Here is a 20,904-nt window from a genome sequence, read left to right as displayed (position 1 = left end):
AAAACATGACGCTACTGATAAGTAATAATTACCTACATGGGTCATATGGCCGGAAAATACATAAATATATATGTATATATATATCTCCAGCCATATGACCCATGTAAGTACTGATTATATATACAGTATTTGTTAAGTGCTTACTAAGTGCCAGGCACTTTACTAAGTCCTGGGGTAGATACATGATAATCAGGTTGGAGACAATCCAATATAGAGCTCACAGTCTGAGTCCCCATGTTTAGTGTGTGCCACTAGGCAACACTATTTCTCTATTATATGTGATTAATAGTCCTTTGTCCCACACTTTACACAAGTAAAGATTGTTCTTTGGTTTGTGGCTACACTCCTATGTGTAACATTAATAATAATGACGGCATTTGTTAAGCGCTTACTATGTGCCAAGCACTGTTCTAAGCACTAGAAGGGCAGTGTGGTCTAGTGGAAAGAGCACAGGCCGGAGAGTCAGAGGACTTGAGTACTAATCCCGGCTCTGCCATCTGTCTGCTGCGTGGCCTTGGGCAACTCACTTCTCTTCTCTGTACCTCAGTTACTTCATCTGTAAAATGGGGATTACGACTGTGGGCCCGATGTGGGACATGGACTGTGTCCAACCTGATTATCTTTTTTCTACCCCAGGGTTTAGTACAGTGGCTGGCATATAGTAAAGTGCTTAACAAATACTATTAAAAAACAAACAAAAAATTGGCACTGTTTTCAATTCTGCTTCACTAGAAACACAGTTTATGAGCGTCGAAGACATATGGGAATATATTAGTCTTCCTACACCCTAAATCTTCAAGTCCTTCAACAGAAGTGATGGGAACAAAGAGTATCTGAAAGCCCAGGAAGTTTCTTTTTTTAGACTGCGTACTGTATTTTCTTCACACCACTGTCATTTTGGTCAGGCTAAAGTACCACACTACTAAGGCCCTTCCGGAGGGAACTGTTAGGACTATACTTACATTCTTGTTTGAAGGTGAAGTATTCTGTCAGGTGCCTGCATTCATGATTTCCTCGAAGCAGAAACAGAGTTTTGGGGTGATTAATCTTTAAACTCCATAAGTACAGCACACACTACAAAGGAAATTCAAGGACACAATTACCCTCTATAAACTGGAGCGAGAGAACACTATATGACCATGAAGGAGGGCTGGGGGTGGGGAACACTGCCGGAATTCTACACAAAACGCCCGGCTCCCGGGGCAAAACCCATAGACGGATCAGGCAACCGAGACGCAAAGTCGTCAAGTGATTTACTCAAGGGCAAATAGTGAGTCAGTACTGGCGCTGGATTGGGATTCAAGTTCCCTAACCCCCAGCCATGTGTTTTGAGCACTACCAGCAGATTGGATCAGGGCCCCCCTCTCGGCAGCATCAGGACTTATCTTGGCTGGGTTTCTGCGCAACACTGGAAGGGGCAAAACAAATTGCAAATCTCTCTATATTAGGCTTGAGTTGCAAATAGCTGCCAGATGGTATCTCCTCCAACCGAAACTGGGCTCATGGTACGTGGTGGGGCAGATTTCCTTCCTCCTTTAGTAACAAAAAAGCGGCCTGATTTTCAGGGAGGCTTCTAGTTTTACATCGGTTTGTCCGGCGGGGTCAACAAAAGCTGACAGAAACTCAACAGTAAAACAATCTCATCGGCTTTTCAATAGGATGTGTGAATAAAAAGCACGGAAGAGTTTTGCTTTTCGGGGATAATCGAGACAAGTGACAACTCTACACACCTCTCAAGAATACTGAAAAATTTCAGGGACCTATTAAACTAAAGTTCATCAGTCACATGTAGGGTGGTCTAGCGCTGACACAGGCCTAGCCTTCTGGGGCCAGTTTGGGGACTGCTTTTGGTATGAGCTGCACTAGACTCCACACCGCCTTGGGAAGGGGGATACAAAGGCTCTGGAGTAAACAGGGAGTGGTGGAAGGAGGAGGTGTTCAGGAATCCCCCTCACCCAGGGGAGAAACGCTCAAGGTTTATGTGAATGCTTCTGGAAAATGGTCCCGGCGACCCTCGGGGTCATGCTTGCATGCCCACCCCATCTAACACATGTGTTACGTGCAACCCCGTATCTGGTATCCAGGAGAGCCTCCAGCAGCTACTGGAGGTATATCAGTAGGGTACACAAGTAATGCTCACAGCTTATTGTCCCAATTAGAATTTCACTTTCCATTATAATTGGTGGGTAATCTTTGTAACAGCAGCAGAGGGATGTGCAAGTTGTCTACCTTATTAAATGGGGCTTATTTAAAATGAGCTGCCTTGGGTGGTGACTACACTACAATAAATGGCACCACCAGAAAGCCCCAGTTCATTTTTCACACATTTCCACAGGTCAGGTCTTAACCCTCATATTTTAGTGAAGTAAAAGATGTGTTGAAGTCACGTTTATAATCCACTGGATTACAAGCTCCTTGTGGGCAGGAATCATGTCCACCTACTTAATTATACTGTCTTAAGTGCTCTGCGCCCATTAAATGCTCAACAGTTGGTAGGACTGCTTGAATCTTCCTATTTATGCCTAAAGTAGCAATGCCGAAAGAATTGGTCACATACTCATTTAGTGAAATAGGAGGCATTTGGAAACACCGGGGGGGGGTCTGAAAAGCTTGAGCCAAGTAAACAAATCTGAGCCAAGAATAAGCAAGGCCTTCGGAAGGTAAATGCGTCTTCCAATTTATACGCTGCAGATCTAGGGCTTCACAGTTCCCAATAATACAAGATCAGAAGACGGTGACCGCTTTTAGTTCAAGGGACACTGTCATACTTGACATTTTAACCTCCAATCGATCGTATTTGAGTGCTCATTGTGTGCAGAGCACTGTACTAAGAGCTTGGGAGAGCACGGCACAAGAATATAACAGACACAGTCCCTGTTCACAACGAGCTCTCACAGTATAAAGGGGGGAAAAGGCATTAATATAAATAAATTACAGACATGTACATAACTGCTGTGGGACTGGGAGGGGGGATGAATAAAGGGAGTAAGTCAGGGCGACACAGAGGGGAGTGGGAGAAGAGGAAATGAAGTCTTAGGGAAGGCCTTTTGAAGGAGAAGTGACTTCAAAAAGGCTATGAAAGTGAGGAGAGCGATTGTCAGATATGAAGAGGGATGGTGGTTCCAAGCCAGAGGCAGGATCTGGGCAAGAAGATGGGGGCAAGATAGATGAGATCGAGGTACCAGTGAGTAGGTTGGCATTAGAGGAGTGAAGTGTAAGGCTAGGTTATAGTAGGAGAGTAGCGAGGTGAGGTGAGGTGAGGGCAAGGTGATTCCTTTAAAGATGTTGGAAAGGAGTTTCTGTCTGATGTGGAGGTGGATGGGCAACCACTGGAGGTTCCTGAGGAGTGGGGAAATATGTACTGAACGTTTCTGTAGAAAAATGATCTGGCAGCAGAGTGAAATACAGACTGGAGTGGGGAGAGAAGCGGCAGGGAGGTCAGCAAGGAGGCTGACAGTCATCAAGGTGGGATAGGATAAGTGTTTGAATTAATATTTCAAAGGGTGAAATGGTGAATGGTGAGGAAAGGGTGAATTTTAGCCATGATTTCTCTGGTAAAGGTAATTTTTCAGAAGTAATGACTTCTCCCATATTTTCTCTAAAATGAACTGCACTGAGAAAAAAAGCCACCACTCTTTCCAGAAAGCTTCAACTTATAGCATTCCTACTATAATGACAGCACACACTTGAAACACTAACAGTAGCTATAGAAAATCCTAACTTCACAGTGGTAGTGAGTCCACATGAAATAATGAGATCATCCAAGAGGACTACATCCTCTTCTGGAAAAAAAGTTTGCTAGGGAAGATGAGGGTTGGTTTTTGGGTTTTTTTACACAATGTTTATTCTAGGGGTACATTTTCCACTATTTATCTGACATAACTAACGTGACGGTAAATTTGCCTTTTTGATAACTTAAATTTGAAAAAAACCAGCATGATTTTTGGATCTTTTTTCTTCTTTACTTTAATAAGCACTTACCCATCAAGCTGATACGCTATAGAACTGAACACTTTGTTCCACCAAATAAAAAAATGGGAATTTACATCAGAACACATCAATTATACAATGAAAACAGGGTATCTTTTATTGGTATTTTAAAGAGTTCAAGAAATAGTGCTTGTGTTATAAAAATTGTAATCTCAAATCTGACATAAATAGGCTTTAACATTCATCTTTAATACAAAGGTGAAAATAAAGCCATTTAAGCATTGTATATCGAGTTCAGTATTGCTCATTTGAAAGACCGATATCACCAGAAAAACGGATTTGACTTTGCTTTACATAATGAATATTTCCGGAGTCCTTTGTCCCTCCAAATTACAATGCATTAATCTCTCTGCATGAAAAATATTTCAAAGAAAAATACACTTGCAAATAGCAATCATCTTGAAGAGTAGGAGTTGATATTAAAAAGGCATCTGACAATGGGCCTGAGGTAAAGGAAGCTAACAATATAAATGATACTCAAAAGATTAAAATCGACTTTCACATTCCCGAGATCAAAATGTTGGTAGGTTTTAGTCTTACAATCACTTTAAGACCATTCACTGAACGTCACCTTTGTATGGTCAGGAATTGGGAAAAGATCTAACTAACTGCAACTCCTTCACTACCAATCAGCTCAGTTTGGAGGGTGGGAAAATTGGGGAAAAACTAAATAAGAAGATTTCTACAGCTGCCACTTATCCTTAAAGAGGATTATGAGATGGTTTTTCTTTATCAATTTATATTTGGGCAGAAGAGGATGGGGGACATGAAGGGCCTTTTTCCTACTCTGCAGGACAGTCTCGTGTCTCCCTGCCATGGCATAGTTGAACCTCGACTCACAGACAGCCTTTATCAAAATATTTTTCTATAGAAGCATCTTGAAGTATTCGATCAAGGAGTCAGATTATTTCTGGCCGAGGTTTTAAGGGCTGTAAATTTAGATATACTAGCACTCAAGGGATGAGTGCATATTTAATTTCTTCCAAAGTGACAACCACCACATATCCTCTCACCAGTAACACATTTCAAGAGAGCATCCACAAATTACTACATCTAATCTTAGTGACACATTCCCCCACAGAGCAAATCTCCTTCTGGGATGACCACCTCCTGAATCGTACCTTTGGCTTTTCTGATTTTTCTCTGTGATTTCAAGAAAAGCCCGAGGTTTTGCATTACAGGTGTTTTTTTTCCCCCATCATCACCCAAATGAAGGTTTGAAAGAAATATTAAAAATGAGATCTTAATCTTTTTCTTTTTCGAAGACTTTATACTGCCCTTTAAAGGCTGCTGTTTACTGTGTATTCATTACCCATTCTGTGACCCTAGCTGGGTAACTAAGGCATATACTATTAAGAGCATCTTTGCTTCACTAGCCAAAACTCAAAATTATATAGCATTGGTATTTTTTCCCCCCAGAAGCATTAAGTCTAAAGCTTACAGAAACCTACCTATTCAAACACATGCCTGCAAACCAAAACGAAGCTACTAGGTCTAATTTTAGGCTTAGCAGCCTTGACAGTGTCACTTTAATATTTAATTGAGCTGGATAAAATAACAGCACATTATGGCTCTGCAGAACTACTGTAAGTTTGATTCCATAATTAGAGAACTACAACATAGGGCCCTGAAGTAATATAACACTGCAAATTAGTCTGGCAAGCCCTCCACCAATGTCGCCCCTTCTTCATCAAATGAGAAAACACATTTCAGAAGCTCTTATTTACTGAAAGAGTAAAAAGGGGTAAGCACTTTTTAAAAAGTGTTAAGCTCACAACCGCTGGACTCGGGGGAAGAAAAAGAGCACAGAAGCCTTCAGGACTGGCATCTTTGAAGTGGAATACAGTGGGAGAGGAAAATATGAGAAACCACGGGGTCAGGCACAGACAAGGAAGCACTAAGCGGTATCATTAGTAGACCAGAACAACACAACAAGCAATCGGACTGTTGACACTGACTGGTTTTCAGAAATTGTTTCATTTCTCCTATTGCTTCTCTCTGTGCATCCTCAGATTTTCTCTCCTATCTTCTTTCTTGATGCCTTCACTCTCCCTCTATTTTATTATTATTATTATTATTATTATTATTATTTTGTTGCTGTATTTCAGTGCTTATTAGGTGCTCAGCACTGTTCTACATGATTGGATAGATACCAGTTAATCAAGATAGGCACAGTCCCTATGTTCCACATAAGGGCTCACAGTCTCAGTAGAACAGAGAATAGATATTAAATTCCCACATTACAGTTGAGGAAACTGAGGTTCAGAGAAGTTAAGAGACCTGCCCAGAGACACACAGCAGGCAAGAGTCAAATCGGAATTAGAACCCAGGTCCTCTAATTCCCAGGCCTGTACTCTTTCCACTAGACCATGCTGCTTCCCGGTTTCTACATTCTAATCAATTAAGAGTACATACTGGGCACTTATTCTGTGCAAAGCACTGTACAAAGCATTTGGTAGTACTACCGTTAGTAAACATGATCCCTGCCTACAATCAAGTGTGGGGAGAAGATACTAAAATAAACTGCAGGTAAGGAGAAGTAACAGAATACACAGATAAGTACATCAATGCAATGGAGTGGAGGGACGGATGAATACCCAACTGCTTAGGTGGTTCAGAAGGGCTGAAGTCGCAATGCGATGAGAAGAAGAGATTAATCAAGGAGGGCCTCCTGGGGGAGAGATGATTTCAGAAGGGCCAACAGGATGGGGAGAGCAGTGGTCTGCCGGATGACAATGGGCAGGGAATTCCAGGTAGAGTGGAGTGTGTGAGCAATAGGACGGTAGTGAGAGAGACGAGAATGAGGTTGGCTTGAGATGAAAAGTAGGTTGGCTTGAGAGGAGAAAATCATGCAGGCTGGGCTGGAGTGAAAAAGCAAGGATAAGCAGTCTGCAAGCTAGTAGACTGTAAGCATGTGACAAACAGGGAATGTGTCTGTTTACTGTTGTACTGTACTCTCCCAAGCACTCAGTACAGTACTCTACACACAGTAAGCACTCAATAAATCCGACTGAATGAATAAGTAGATAGGAAAGCCAACTGCCAGAGTTTCTGTTTGATGCTGAGAGAAATGGTCAATCACTGCAGCTGTTTACTCTCGGTCTCCTTCGCGGGCTCCTCCTCTTCCTCCCACCCCCCAACTGCGACGGTTCCTCAAGGTTCAGTTCTGGGTCCCCTTCTATTCTCCACCTACACCCATTCCTTTGGCGAACTCATTCGCTCCCATGGCTTCAACTGCCATCTCTACGCCGATGATTCGCAAATCTACATCTCCAGCCCTGATCTCTCCCTCTCTCTAGTCTCACATTTCCCCCTGCCTTCAAGACATCTATACTTGGATGTCCTGCCATCACCTCCAACTTAACATATCCAAAACAGAACTCCTTATCGTCCCACTTAAACCCTGTGCTTCCCCTACCTTCCCATCCCTGAAGACGGAAGAACCATCCTTCCTGTCTCACAAGCCTGTTACCTTGGTGTTATCCTTGACTCCTCTCTCTCATTCAACCCACATATTGAATCCATCACTAAATCATGTCGGTTCAGCCTTCACAACATTGCTAGAATCCGTTCTTTCCTCTCCAAGCCGCTACCATATTCATCCAATTCATTCTATATTGCCTTGATTACTGTATCAACCTCCTTGCTGACCTCCCTGCCTCCTGTCTCTCTCCATTCCAGTCCACTAAGCCCTCCTTTCCTCTTCTCCCACTCCCTTCTGCATCACCCTGATTTGTTCCCTTTTTTCATTCCACCTCCCAGCCCTACAACACTTATATACATATCTGTGATTTATTTTTTCAATATTAATGACTACTACAACCCAGCCCTCACACTTTACTCCTCTAATGCCAACCTACTCACTGTACCTCAATCTCATCTATCCGGCCCACATCCTGCCTCTGGCCTGGAACATCATATCTGACAGATGATCACTCTCACCACCTCCACAGCCTTCCTGAAGGCACAGTTCCTCCAAAAGGCCTTCCTTAAAACCTCATTTCCTCTTCTCCCACTCCCCTCTGCATCATCCTGACTTTATTCATCCCTTTATTCATCCCCCCTCCCAGCTCACAGCACTTATGTATACATCTGTAATTGATTTACACTAACATCTGCCTCCCCCGCTATACTGTAAGCTTGTTGTGAACAGGGAATGTGTCTGCTATATTCTTGTGTCATACTCTCCCAAATGCTTAGTACAGAGCTCTGCTCACAATAAGCACTCAAATATGATTGACTGCAGGTTTTTGACATGTACAGGCCAATATTTTAGGAAAACGATTAGGGGAGCAGAGTAAAAAATGGCTGGAGAGGGGAGAAGTTGGAGGCAGGGAGGCCTGAGAGAAGATTGATGCAGTGGTCAGGTCAGGACATAAAGTCTTGGTTGAGCTTAGTGCCAATCTGGATTCTAAAATTGAAAAAGACTGTGAGCCTGTTGTTGGGTAGGGACCATCTCTATGTGTTGCCTATTTGTACTTCCCAAGCGTTTAGTACAGTGCTCTACACACAGTAAGCGCTCAATAAATACAATTGAATGAATGAATAAAATACGGATTTACTGATCTCTCATCATTCAGCATTTACTAAGCACTTTCTAGGTGCACCGTGTTGTTCTAGGGGCAAGTCTGTTTATATGTTCTCTAATCAGGAGTTTGCCCCAAAGAACTTGAATGAATAAAAGAATTCCAAAATCCCAGGATCCTCTCTAAAGGCAGTTGGTAAATAATAAAATTGTTCTGGGAGCCAAATAATCACCTGAGTGTTATTTAGGGCATTTATGGGAAAAGATACTGCAGATGCCTGAGGAAACTAATGTGGAATATGATCTGTGGGCTTTAAACTTTAATACTTTTTTAGATTTTATACTCATATTATATTTATATTATAAAAATAATGATTATATCATCATATTCATATTATATTTATATTATTATTTTATATATTTTTTCTATTCATGGGAACAAATCACTTCAAAGAACAATTTGTATTCACAACCAGAAATATAATTTTGTCCTAACACCTCCTCTGCCCCCTATTTCAAGTTCTGTTTTCTGACTACGCATCAGGATGCAATTAAGCAATTACCTCTATTTCATTCAATTAAAAGATCCTGATTATCAGCAGCTCCGTGCAGACACTCAATAACTTCCCCTCCACTGTACACTCAAGCTTTCTCCATGACTCATGAAGGATCTACACAGATTAACATGTCTCTCTTTTTTGATATCAAACACAGTAAAACACTGAATTCTTTACAAGTGGAATCAATGTGTATCAAGCTTTAGCACTGTCTTCCAATGTGGCCTAATAATCTGTTAGCCTGATACATGTAATTACCACTGTGGGAGTCGGCGTTCTGTGCTCTCAAAGAGCATACACCAAAACACAATTTATTTTTCAAGGCACTCAGTTTCCCGATTTAAGGATGTTCTGCCTCATTACCGCCATCTGATCCTAAAATGAACATTACCAGATTTCATTACAGCAAACCAAAATGCAGCCCCTCTAAGCACACAGACAGTACTTTACAGTAGGAATCGGAAAAGGAGGAAAGCCCATCAATAAGCACAAAGGACAGAAAATATTTCCTCTTCCATTTTATCGGTGACAATTGGATTCTACCTCGTGTGTGCACTGATCAAAGTCTACCGTGATTCATGGGAGATCAATGCTTGCCCTATGGAGAGAGAATGCATTATGGTAGGAGTGCTTCTCTACAGATTCAAGGGGGTGAAAGCAATGCAAAAAGAGGGAAGGAGAAATAAGGTCATGAAAGGGTCTCACTGCGAGCACACAAACAACCAACCGAGACATCACACTCATAATTTACAAGTGTGAGCCAAACCTCCCACTTGAATAAGATGGAGAAATATTTCTCTATTCATTCAATGACTCAACAGTGAACAGCAGCACCCTCACCCTGGGCTCTGACTTAATTCTGTTGTCAAGCTGTTCAAGTAAAACACTTGAAAGTTTCTGCCTTCTTCCATTGACATACTGATGCTCAGTCTCCGGGAACATTGCACTGACCTCCTAACAATGCCAATGTAATCAAACAACCAAGAAGTGAACATTCAGCATGCTGTCTCTCAAAGAGCCACTTGCTCACAATGTGGGCACCTGCCTGGTCTTGGCTCAACTGTTTCGGCTTCGCACACATTGAATATCAGGATGGTTAGTCTGAGGAGTATCTGCTAATATTGCCATCCACTTCAAATACCCATTTTCATTAGTTGAAGCTTTACTGACCTCAGTATTTACCGATGAGCTGAAATGAAAAGTGAGGTCATATGCCTAATTCCAACTCCATTAGGTCTACATAAATATAAACAGCTTTGGAGCATTTATTCTCTTTCACAACTTCATGTGTTTCAATGAAGTGATTTTTAAACTCTTTGCTACCTGTCTAGTCATTTCCTCACTAACTTTAGCATATATAATTTCACATATATCCTATAGCATTTGTTCACATAAATTACTTGCATAGCTTCAAAGGAATAACCTTCTCTGGTCAACTTCAATTCCAGAGAAATTTACAGTCTCGAGATATTTTCTAAGGAATATTACCATCTTGCTTCACTACTGAAAAGCTAAGACCTTTACGCAAGCCAATGAATTGGGAAAAAACTGAGGTGTAATCAAAGACTACTACTCATCCAGCTACTTGCCACTGGGACACCACAGTTTATGCCAGTCAAGTGACACCATTATGTCAGTGAATGCTGACTGACATAAATATTGCCCGTGTACTGTCCTTTTGGAGGCCAGGCCAGTAAATAATTTGTAAGGGCTAGTTAATTTTTTATGTTTACAAAACTGAGCTAATCAATCCCTATCAACTCCAATACTATTACTGCAGAACAGGGTCTAAAATTCCAAACTAGATCACCTTAAATCTATTTTTCCTTTCATTCATTCATTCAATCGCATTTATTGAGCATTTACTGCGTGCAGAGCACTGTACTAAGCGCTTGGGAAGTACAAGTTGGCAACATATAGAGACGGTCCCTAACATACTGCAGTTACTTCACTGAATCAGGGCAGTGGGTGGGTAAATGGGAAGAAGCGATGAGGGGAAGTGGAGAGCATTATATGGTAAAATCTTGTGGGTAAACCAAGAGGCCACATTAAGTTTTCACCTCTATGCTGAAGTAGCCTCTGTCCACATAGTCACCCAGGAAGAGGTAGCGAGTGTTGTTGGGAGATCCTCCAACTTCAAACAATTTCATCAGGTCAAAGAACTGCCCATGGATGTCACCACACACTAGGAGAGAGAGAATGGGGGTAGGGGAAAAAAAAAAAAAAAAGAATGAAAGCCCGAGAAGAAAATAGGCATAACACCAACAGGAATCATGGGGGTTTCAACTACTAATCTAAAAATCATTTCAGTTCTACTAGAATCATCTTCTCCAAAATTTTACTTATAACTAAATGTCCTCCTAGAAATACTAATAACAATAATGATGGCATTTATTAAGCACTTACTATGTGCAAAGCACTGTTCTAAGTGCTGGGGTAGATACAAGGTAATCAAGTCATCCCACGTGGGGCTCACAGACTTAATCCCCATTTTACAGATGAGGTAACTGAGGCCCAGAGAAGTGAAGTGACTTGCCCAAAGTCAGGCAGCTGACAAGTGGCGGAGCCGGGATTTGAACCCATGACCTCTGACTCCAAAGCCCGAGCTCTTTCCACTGAGCCACGCTGCTTCTGCAACGCCAACTCTATCTGACGAATACAATGTTGTAAGTGATTCTAGCAACATCTCAGTATCTGATATCAAACTGACAGCACAGTTTTACCCACCAACTACCTGTGATTTGAAATTTCCTGACAACCCTCCCACCTTTCCGGTCGCATGCTCTCGTTGGCTAACAGATAGAATTTATCTATTTACATATAGAGAGATTTGCTATGTGTGCTTATATTTGCTATGTATACGTCTACAACTCCTCAAGAGCAGGGGTCACATATTTTTTTGTGGTTGCGTATTTCCCAAGTACATAGTGCATTGCTCCGCAACAGAAGGCACTCAATCCTCAGCATTAGCCTAGTCTAAATATAAGTCTCATCCCAGAGACACTACTCAAACCTGTGATTGGGGCCTCCACTTCTATCATTGTCTTTTCATGTCTCAGGATAGCTGCTCCATCATTGATAATCTTCAAAGCCGCATCCTCTTCCAGCCGCCCTTCCTTCACCAAGTGGCTTTTCAAGACATCAAGCTTGGGCTTCCCATCCTCAAATACTTCCTTCAGTGTGAGTCGCTGCGTCGGAGGAAATGGGACGGCTGAAAATAAATTTAAGAATTTGTAAACAGGGATTCCTTAATGTGTTTCAGAGAGAGCAGAGCATTACAATATTCATTTTGAATAATTCAATCTATTCAAATGACCATTCTGTAATCCTAGCCTCAAGGTACTTGAGCTATATATATTTACATTGTATATATGTAGACATCTATACTTATATCTATTTATTAATTTCAAGGCACCATTACTAATTTTAGGAGAAATGACTAACTTCTTACCAGTTCAAAGGGTACAGATAATATACTACTGTAAATGTGATGTACCACAGCTGAGCAAAATGCATACCCTCACGCCTCCGGCCCTCCAACTGTGTACAGCTGAGGAACCCCCTGCCTGCCCCGGGCATGACCTGTGCTTGCCAGACTGGGCATAAAAGCCATTGTTCTGCCTTGTCAGACTCTCTTCACCTCCAACCACATGAAACATCTGGTAATTGCAACCTCGCCTTCCTGCATGTCCTCAGCCCTCCTCCACCATGGCTGAGGAACTCTGCGCCTGCTCCCGATCTGCTCTGGGCACCAGCCACGTTTCCTCCCTGAGAGCTGGCACCAGTTCTCCCCTGCACCATCGAGGAGTCCCCAACTCGTCCTGCTTTCCATCACCCCATGGGAAAGAAAACAGCACCTGCAGCATGAGGCCTCCTTCACCAAAACCACGGGAAAGCTGGTTGGCCACGTTAATAATAATAATAATAATAATATTAAGGTATCTGTTACGCACTTACTGTACTAAGCGATGGTAGCCACGGCTGTGGGGTTTGGACATGCTGTGGACTCCGAATCACGAGAAGCCTGAAATTCCACTCTTCTAGCAACAGGCCCCTAATGACTTTTCTTTTTATTTGTTTTATTTTATATTGTACATTTGACCTTGTCTCTCATGTTGCTTTAAGGTTTTATTGTTTCTTTGCTCCCAATGTGTCTGACTCAAGTCCCCTACCTGACGTTTACTTACAGCCCCTCAAAAGATGAAGCCGAGTCTAATGCCCACCTGTAGTATACTCTTTCCCAGAACTTGGTACAATGCTCTGCACCCAGAAAGCTCTCAATACCATTGACTGATAAACACCACTACTATTACGCACGGCCATGTAAAGCTTTTAACACTCAATCCATGGATGAAAGGGAAATTACAACAGTCTGAGGACATGAATTTAGAGGACTTCCCTAAAAATATGTATAGATTTTTATGCAACTTGTTTTAGCTTATAGAAAGGCAGACTGAAACATAACAGAAGGAAAAGCACAAAGAAAAAAATTCAAATTATTAAACCATACTTCTTCCATAAAGATGTCCCAAAGAAACATTGCCAACAGTATTTCTTTGAATTTTAATTTGACTTAAATTAGGAGAACAATGCAGTGGAATTCCATAATCCATATCTGATTTTCAAACGAGTTTGTGTTTTACGACTGACAGTATCAAGGACACTAATAATCTGGTGGAGCATAATTTTCTATTTTGATGAGAACAAACTTGAGAAGAGAAGAATATGGAAAATATAGTAGAGCTTTGCTTTTTAATGACCACGGATGCCAATGTTAATCTGGAAAAGGGATAATTTGCTTCAATCGCCCGTTTGGTATCAAGTCTGTACTAGTAGTAAACACTGAATCAGCAATCTTGCTTGAAAGACATTTGACATTTAAAATTAGATATTATCTCAGCAGTTAAATACAGTGACAAGCTCAGTGGACTGAATTTCACTGTAGCAATCTATCCAGCAAAAGTGACGTGGTGGAACACACTGGATTTGTCTCATGCTAGGGTTCTCCTTCAGTCATAAAGAGTAAACAGACTCTTAATGGTTGAAGACACCCCTGCCGTGGTTCCCCTGCCCGCCCAAAAAACCTTTTTCTAGCCACAATGCACTCTCCGTCATTTTAAAACCTAGAAACATTTTCTTTTTGACAACCCGTCACACGGCTTCCACCCAATTTCTCCCTGACTATTCAAAAAGCACCTTGGGAATTAGTCATTAAAACTGTAAAACAACAGTACCCCTACATTTTGGGGTGTCCTTGCATGCACAAAAATGCATGCAAGTATGTACAATACACAAAAATATGTATGTATAAAAATAACATGGCACTTTAATCACTGAGAAATGCATCTCTAAGGCAAAAATGAGATTCATTCATTCATTCAATCGTATTTATTGAGCGCAAAATGTGTGCAGAGCACTGTACTAAGCGCTTGGGAAGTACAAGTTGGCAACATATAGAGACGGTCCCTACCCAACAGCGGGCTCACAGTCTAGAAGGGGGGAGACAGATAACAAAACATATTAACAAAATAAAATAAATAGAATAAATATGTTCAAGTACATATGTACACAAGTACATGTACATATGTACAATATGTACAAGTAAAATAGAGTAAAAAATATGTACAAACATATGTACATGTATACAAGAGATCCTCCGGACAGATCAAGTATTTGCTCAAGAATAACAGGTAAGCCTTGGAGGGACGGTTTCCCAATGAAACGCCCTGAACTCTCTTGGTTCCTGTGTGGAAAAGGCTGTTGTCCTAAAATTTGATCAAAATATATCAAAATTATGGAAGCAGTGTGCTCAAATGGAAAAATGGTGGGAGTGCAAGTAAGGTGACCTGAATTCTAGTCCTGACTCCGTCACCTGCCTGCTATGCAACAGTGGACAAGTCACTTAATTTCTCTGTGCCTCAGATGCCACATCTGTATGATGGGGATAACCGGTCTCCTTCCCTCACACCGTGTACCCCAATTGAACAGGGACCGTGTCTGATCTGATCATCTTCTACCTATCTCTACAGCATATGCACTTAATACTGCTACGGTTATTATTATTTTATCCACTCTAAGTGCTCAATAAAGGCCATTGTTATTATTAGGAATGCTTGGCTTCTCTGACCTCAAAGACTCATAAATATAACCAACTAAAGATTCAAGGCACTTAAAAAAATTGAATACAGATACATCTCGAGTATCATACCAATCGTAGTGAAAGTTGAGAAAGGCTCTGGATTTCCATATTGCTAATTCTGGTTTCAGAACCCTTGTTCACTGGTTGGCTTAAGGGCCAGGCTCAAAAATGCCCATTCTGGACCAGCCTTCCTGTTCCTAGAATAACCTGGGACTAAAGCAAAACTCACTGGGCCTGCACAATTTCCCGACATAACCTCCCTTTAGGGCTCTTTCACGGACTGGGCTGTGGCAACTTGACTTTTGTGTATGTGCAATTAGCTGTCTCCCATACAAGCACGAGACATGCAAAAATGATAGAAAGCACCAAGAGTCTCCCACCCCTCAGGATCAGTCACTACAGCAGAACTCTTCCAAAACTGAGTTCCAGACTCATTTCTGACAAGCTCAAGGTTCCTGAGGGAAAGAGGAAGCACAGAACATTCCTTGCTTCTCCAGTCCCAAACTATTTTAATCTCCAGTTTTCCCAGATAGCTTTCTGTGACTGACTCCAAACTCCTGGAACAGAAGTCTATTCAAAAATGGTGTGCAGGAACTTTCAGGCCCTCCTCTCCAACTTCCACTTCCCATCTCCCAAGCTCGATCTTCATGGGGGTGGGGGGAATAGGGTAGCAGAAAAGAGGATAGACCACGGGAGACTTGCTTTGCCTGCATGATCATACCCCAGCTCTGATTTCTCAGTGATTAGAGCAGATTTAAAAACTAATTCCCAGAAGCATATGTCCGTCCTTTGCAGATGCAACATAGTGGGGAGGAATGGGTTGCAAATGTCGGTTTTTGGGGCCAGAAGTGGCCCAAAAGCTGGGGACGGATGCCGGGACAGCAGTCGGTACAAATCAAGCATCTTATTTTTTTCCCCGCTCAAAACCAAAGCATCTAATTATGATGAAAAGTATGCATTTCCTACAGTTTTAACCACCCTATTTCCCCCTCCCTATGTCACCCACGCATTTGAGTCGGTACCCACTGAACACTTAGGTACCCCTGATTCTCCACAGCACTTACACACAAATCCTTATACTCCACTGCTTCCCCTACCTGTAATTTATTTTAATGTCTGTCTCCCATACTACATCAGAAGTTCCTTAAAGGCAGGGGTTGTGTATACTAAGCCTACTGTCTCTCCCAAACTCTTAATACAGTGTTCTGCACACAGTAAGTGATCATAAAATGATTGGTGGACAGGTGAAAAGGTTCAAAAAGATCCAGCTGAATGTGTTTATGAAACACAATGATTACCTCTCGACACACAGAGAGTGCTCAATAAATACAATTGAATGAATTTAGAAGAGGTCCCTCCACTACATTTAAAGAAGGTGTATGATGATTACATTTGATATGAGATCTCTAGATATTGGTCAGAATGTTTTAAAAGTGGAGGAAAAAAATAGTGATAGCAGCCTCATGGGGGTCGGTGTGTAACAGCAGTGACAGAAAATAAGTCAGGCCAATTTTCTCATTAAACAGGACGGCCACACCACAACACCTGGGCTGGATGAAGCAGTAGCTATCTGAAGACAAGCCTACACAAACAACATACAGGAGGGCAGATATATCCTACAAATTGAACATGGGGAATCCCGAGAATGTTCAAAGGTGAGCCACAAAAGCCCATGGAACGGAAACTTTTATATCCTTTTAAAATCAAAGGGAAATCTATGTAACAAACTTCTTTTTATATTCTTTTAAAATCAAAGGTAAGGAACTTCTATTAAATATTATTCAAGGCATCAAGCAAAAGGTTCATTATTGTGACCTGAAAACCAAGCAGTAGTAGTAGAAAAAGTCATGGGCAATGGACTATACTAAGCACTTGGAAAAGTCGTATGACATTCCCTGCCCACAAGGAGGTTACATTCTAATGGAGGAGGCAGATATAAAAGTGTTTCAAAATGGGATATTCAGAATACGTATGTACACAAGTGATGAGGAAAGGTACAGAGAAATATCTAAGTGTCAGGGATGGCGACTGAATTGATGCAACTTTGGGTTTGGGGGTTTTTAGGGAAGGCTTGTTGGAGGAGGTGGGATTTTAAGGATGGCTTTGAAGATGGGAAGGGCTGGGATTGGCTGGAAGAGTTCAGGGAAACTGCTCCAAGCTGGTGGAACAGTTTGAGCGAGGGTACAGATGGGGAAGAGCAGAGAACAAGGTTCAGCTAGAAGGTTGACTTGAGAGGAACAAAGACAGCAAGCTACAGTGGGAGGTGGCATGGCCTAGTGGAAAGAGCACGGGCTTGGGAATCAGAGGACCAGGGTTCTAATCCTGGTTCCGCCATTTGTCTGCTGTGTGACCATAGGCAAGCCACTTGACTTCTCTGTGCCTCAGTTAACTCATCTGCAAAATGGCGATTAAGACTTTTGAGCCCTGTGTGGGACAGAGTCTGGGCCCAACCTGAATAACCTGTACCTTTGGCACTACTTAGGACAGTGCCCTGCACATAGTAAGCACTTAACAAATGCTTTTTAAAAAAAAAGCACTTAAAAACTCTCCTGGAACAACTAGGAAAAGGAAGGCGGCCAATAATCTGAATATTAAAATCTTAAAAATCCAACCAAACCAAAATTTATATTTATAATCATAATAATAAGTATGGTGCTTGTTAAGCGCTTACTATGTGACAGTCTCAGCCATAAAAAGTGATGAGGGTAAGTACTTAGTAATTAGTGTTGTCAAAGCAAGTAATCCTCTTAGCCAATATAACTTCTACAGCGAATTTAATCAACTCCATAGAATTAATTATCCTCAATCATTTTCGTATTTTCATCTTTTTCTCTTTTCATATGAATATCATACTGAATTCTCCCCACTATGCTCACTGTCTCAACACTTTTAGAGTAACATAATAATAATAATGGGTACTTGTTAAGTGTTACGTGCCAAGCACTGTTCTAAGCGCTGGGTAACAAAATGGGCATTATCAAGAACTAGCAACAGACAATTTCAGTGCAGAAAAATCAAGCCCGTGCTTAAGTAGTCTACCTCCCAATCGGTAGACACCTTGTGACTAAAAGTTACTTATGGAATAGAAAGCCGAATGAGGACATACTTCCAGAATGTGCTCAGCCAGATGTCCAGCGGCTAAAATATAAGATTCACCAAATTCTCCCGATAAAAATTGCATTGTCTGTGCCGACCCACTGCCCTAAACAACTCTGTTCGCTACATCTCCACACCTTGGAATGTGTAAATTCACACAAAATGGATTACAGAAATAGGATCTTGAGATATATGCATAACTAGATACACAGATGCATAAATTAATTTTGGGGCCAAAATTAAGTGCTGTTAATTTCAGCTATTTAATCCTGACAATTTTCCACCACTTCCTGCTACATATCTTGGTTGTTTCTCAAGCTCCCACTATTTGTACTTGATTTGAGACTGTTTGTTTCCAGCACAAGTGTACTCTTCCAAGCACTTATTATACTTGGTGTTCAGTACATACCACTGATTAATTGATTGGCTGGTGAAACCTGGTGCCTTCTTGGATACGAACTTGCGTCAATGATTTGAAATATTTACTATTTTCTGTATTTTAATTCCATAGCTCAACATTCATGTTTCCACTCAAGTCTCTCTACAAGGCAGACACTCATGCTGCAATGTGCATTTCACTTTAGTCTCTGAAATTAAAGACCTTTACCCAGTAATAATAATTGTGATATTTGCTAAGCACTTACTATGAGCCAAGCACTGTTCTAAGCGCTGGAGAGAAGTGACGTGACTTGCCCAAGTTCACAGAACAGAGGCTGAGCCGGGATTAAAACCCAGGTTCTTCTCACTCCCAGTCCCATGCTCAATCCACTAGGCAACACAGTTTCCCAAAAGACACAAGGCCCATAAATACTACCTAAAGCTTAAAACAAAAATTCTTGCCCAGGATACATTACTGGATAATTTCATGTTGAAATATACTAGTGGTTTCTTTCTTGCCACCCCCCCACCAAAAAAAACTGAGGCATACAAAGCCTATAGCCCACACTGGTAGGAGTTTTGATGACTTTATGACCAATGTCTTCATAGGTTGTGGTACATGGAAGCCACTTTATATTAATATCGGACTTTCAGCAGTGGAGAAAGCACAGGCATGGCAGTGGACTGGCTTCCAATCCCAGTTCTGCCACTTGTCTGCTGTGTGATTTTCGGCAAGCCATTTAGCTTCTCTGTGCCTCAGTTATCTGTAAAATTGGGATTAAGGCTGTAAACCCCATGTGGGATATGGACTATGTCCACCCTGACTAGCTTGTATCTATCCCAGCACTTAGCAAAGTGCCTCACACATAGTAAGCGCTTTAATACCGTAAAAATAGTTTAGCCTAACATAAAAAATGCAGTGAATAATAATAGTAATAATAATTATGGCATTTGTTAAGCACTTACTATGTGCCAAGCACTGTTCTAAGCGCTGGGGTAGACACATGGTAATCAGGCTGTCCCACAGGGGGCTCACAGTCTTCACCCCCATTTTACAGATGAGGTAACTGAGGCACCAAGAAGTGACTTGCCCAAAGTCACACAGTGGACAAGTGGCGGAGTTGGGATTAGATCCCATTACCTCTGACTCCCAAGCCTGTGGTCTTTCCACCGAGCCACGCTGCTTCTGTGAATTGTTACTGGAGAAAAGGCTTAAAAACACAGCTTTCTTTTACCATAGTTTTTCCAACCAAAGTTTTAGGTATTCATGACAAATATTTTGCATACCATTTGGGTTACCATGGTATACACTGATGTAACCACAGTTTGTTGTGTCCAGCCAATTTGAACTGCCTGCTCTCTTGCTCTCCATCAATGGAACATTCACAGCAAAGATCAGAAAGACACGCGGGGGTCTTTTTGTCCCACTCTCATTTGTGATTGTGTTTCACACCACTATTATCCCCTTGCAGGGCTCCACATTTTTCTCCCAACTTCATTTTATGGTTCGCATTTTTGTCTTTGACTGTGGCCTCGAAGGGAAGAATGGGCAATTTGTGAAGAGGGCAAGCCAAAGTTACACTTACTTAAGCTAACTGTAATTTTTCTAGAATAATTGGTACTTTGTATGAGACCAAGCAGTATCAGAGAAAAATGCAGTTGTTTTTACACATTGTATCTTCCTTGTTACTTATATTTAACGAGCTTAGTATCGGCTTAAAATTCTTACTTTTGATTGTCACCAACCTTTATGAACTTTGCCCATTATGATTCAAATGTATGAAACCCAAAAGTCCATTTGCCCAAACTTATGATGACCAGCCTGGCTAGGGGCAGGGCCAGAGATGGGAGATTAGAAAAGGGGAGAAAGGGGGAAAGGGGAGAAAGGGGAAAGGAGGAGAAAGGGGGAAGGGGGAAAATGGGAACAGAAGAAGTCAATCAATAGCATCTGAGTGCTTACTGGGTGCACAGCACTGTACTAAGTGCTTGGAAGACTACAATATAACAGAGTTGGTTCATTCATCTATTCAATCGTATTTATTGAGCACTTACTGTGTGCAAAACACACTGTTCTAAGTGCGTGGGAGAGCACAACAACAGGCATTCCCTGCCCACAACAAGCTCACAGTCTGGAGACATCAATAAACACAAATAAATAAATTACAGCTATATACATATGTGCTGTGGAGGATGAATGAAGGGAGAAAATCAGGGCAATA

At 41.5% G+C, this 20,904-nt stretch overlaps 1 protein-coding gene across 2 annotated transcripts in view; it reads right to left on the bottom strand.

The window, feature by feature from the left end:
• Positions 1–20,904, bottom strand: part of PPP3CC (protein phosphatase 3 catalytic subunit gamma) — an 82,648-nt gene that overhangs the window by 26,587 nt on the left and 35,157 nt on the right. For both annotated transcript variants that reach the window (XM_038746816.1, XM_038746818.1), the window contains exons 2-4: positions 12,086–12,283; positions 11,133–11,257; positions 963–1,074 (exon numbers count right to left, since the gene is read on the bottom strand). In XM_038746816.1, the coding sequence (XP_038602744.1) occupies positions 963–1,074; positions 11,133–11,257; positions 12,086–12,283 (435 nt within the window). The remainder of the gene's footprint in view (positions 1–962; positions 1,075–11,132; positions 11,258–12,085; positions 12,284–20,904) is intronic.

Source organism: Tachyglossus aculeatus, chromosome 5 (assembly GCF_015852505.1).
Source record: "Tachyglossus aculeatus isolate mTacAcu1 chromosome 5, mTacAcu1.pri, whole genome shotgun sequence".
NCBI lineage: Eukaryota > Metazoa > Chordata > Mammalia > Monotremata > Tachyglossidae > Tachyglossus > Tachyglossus aculeatus.
Note: the sequence above shows the minus strand (reverse complement) of the source record. Positions and strands in the feature narration are given on the sequence as shown.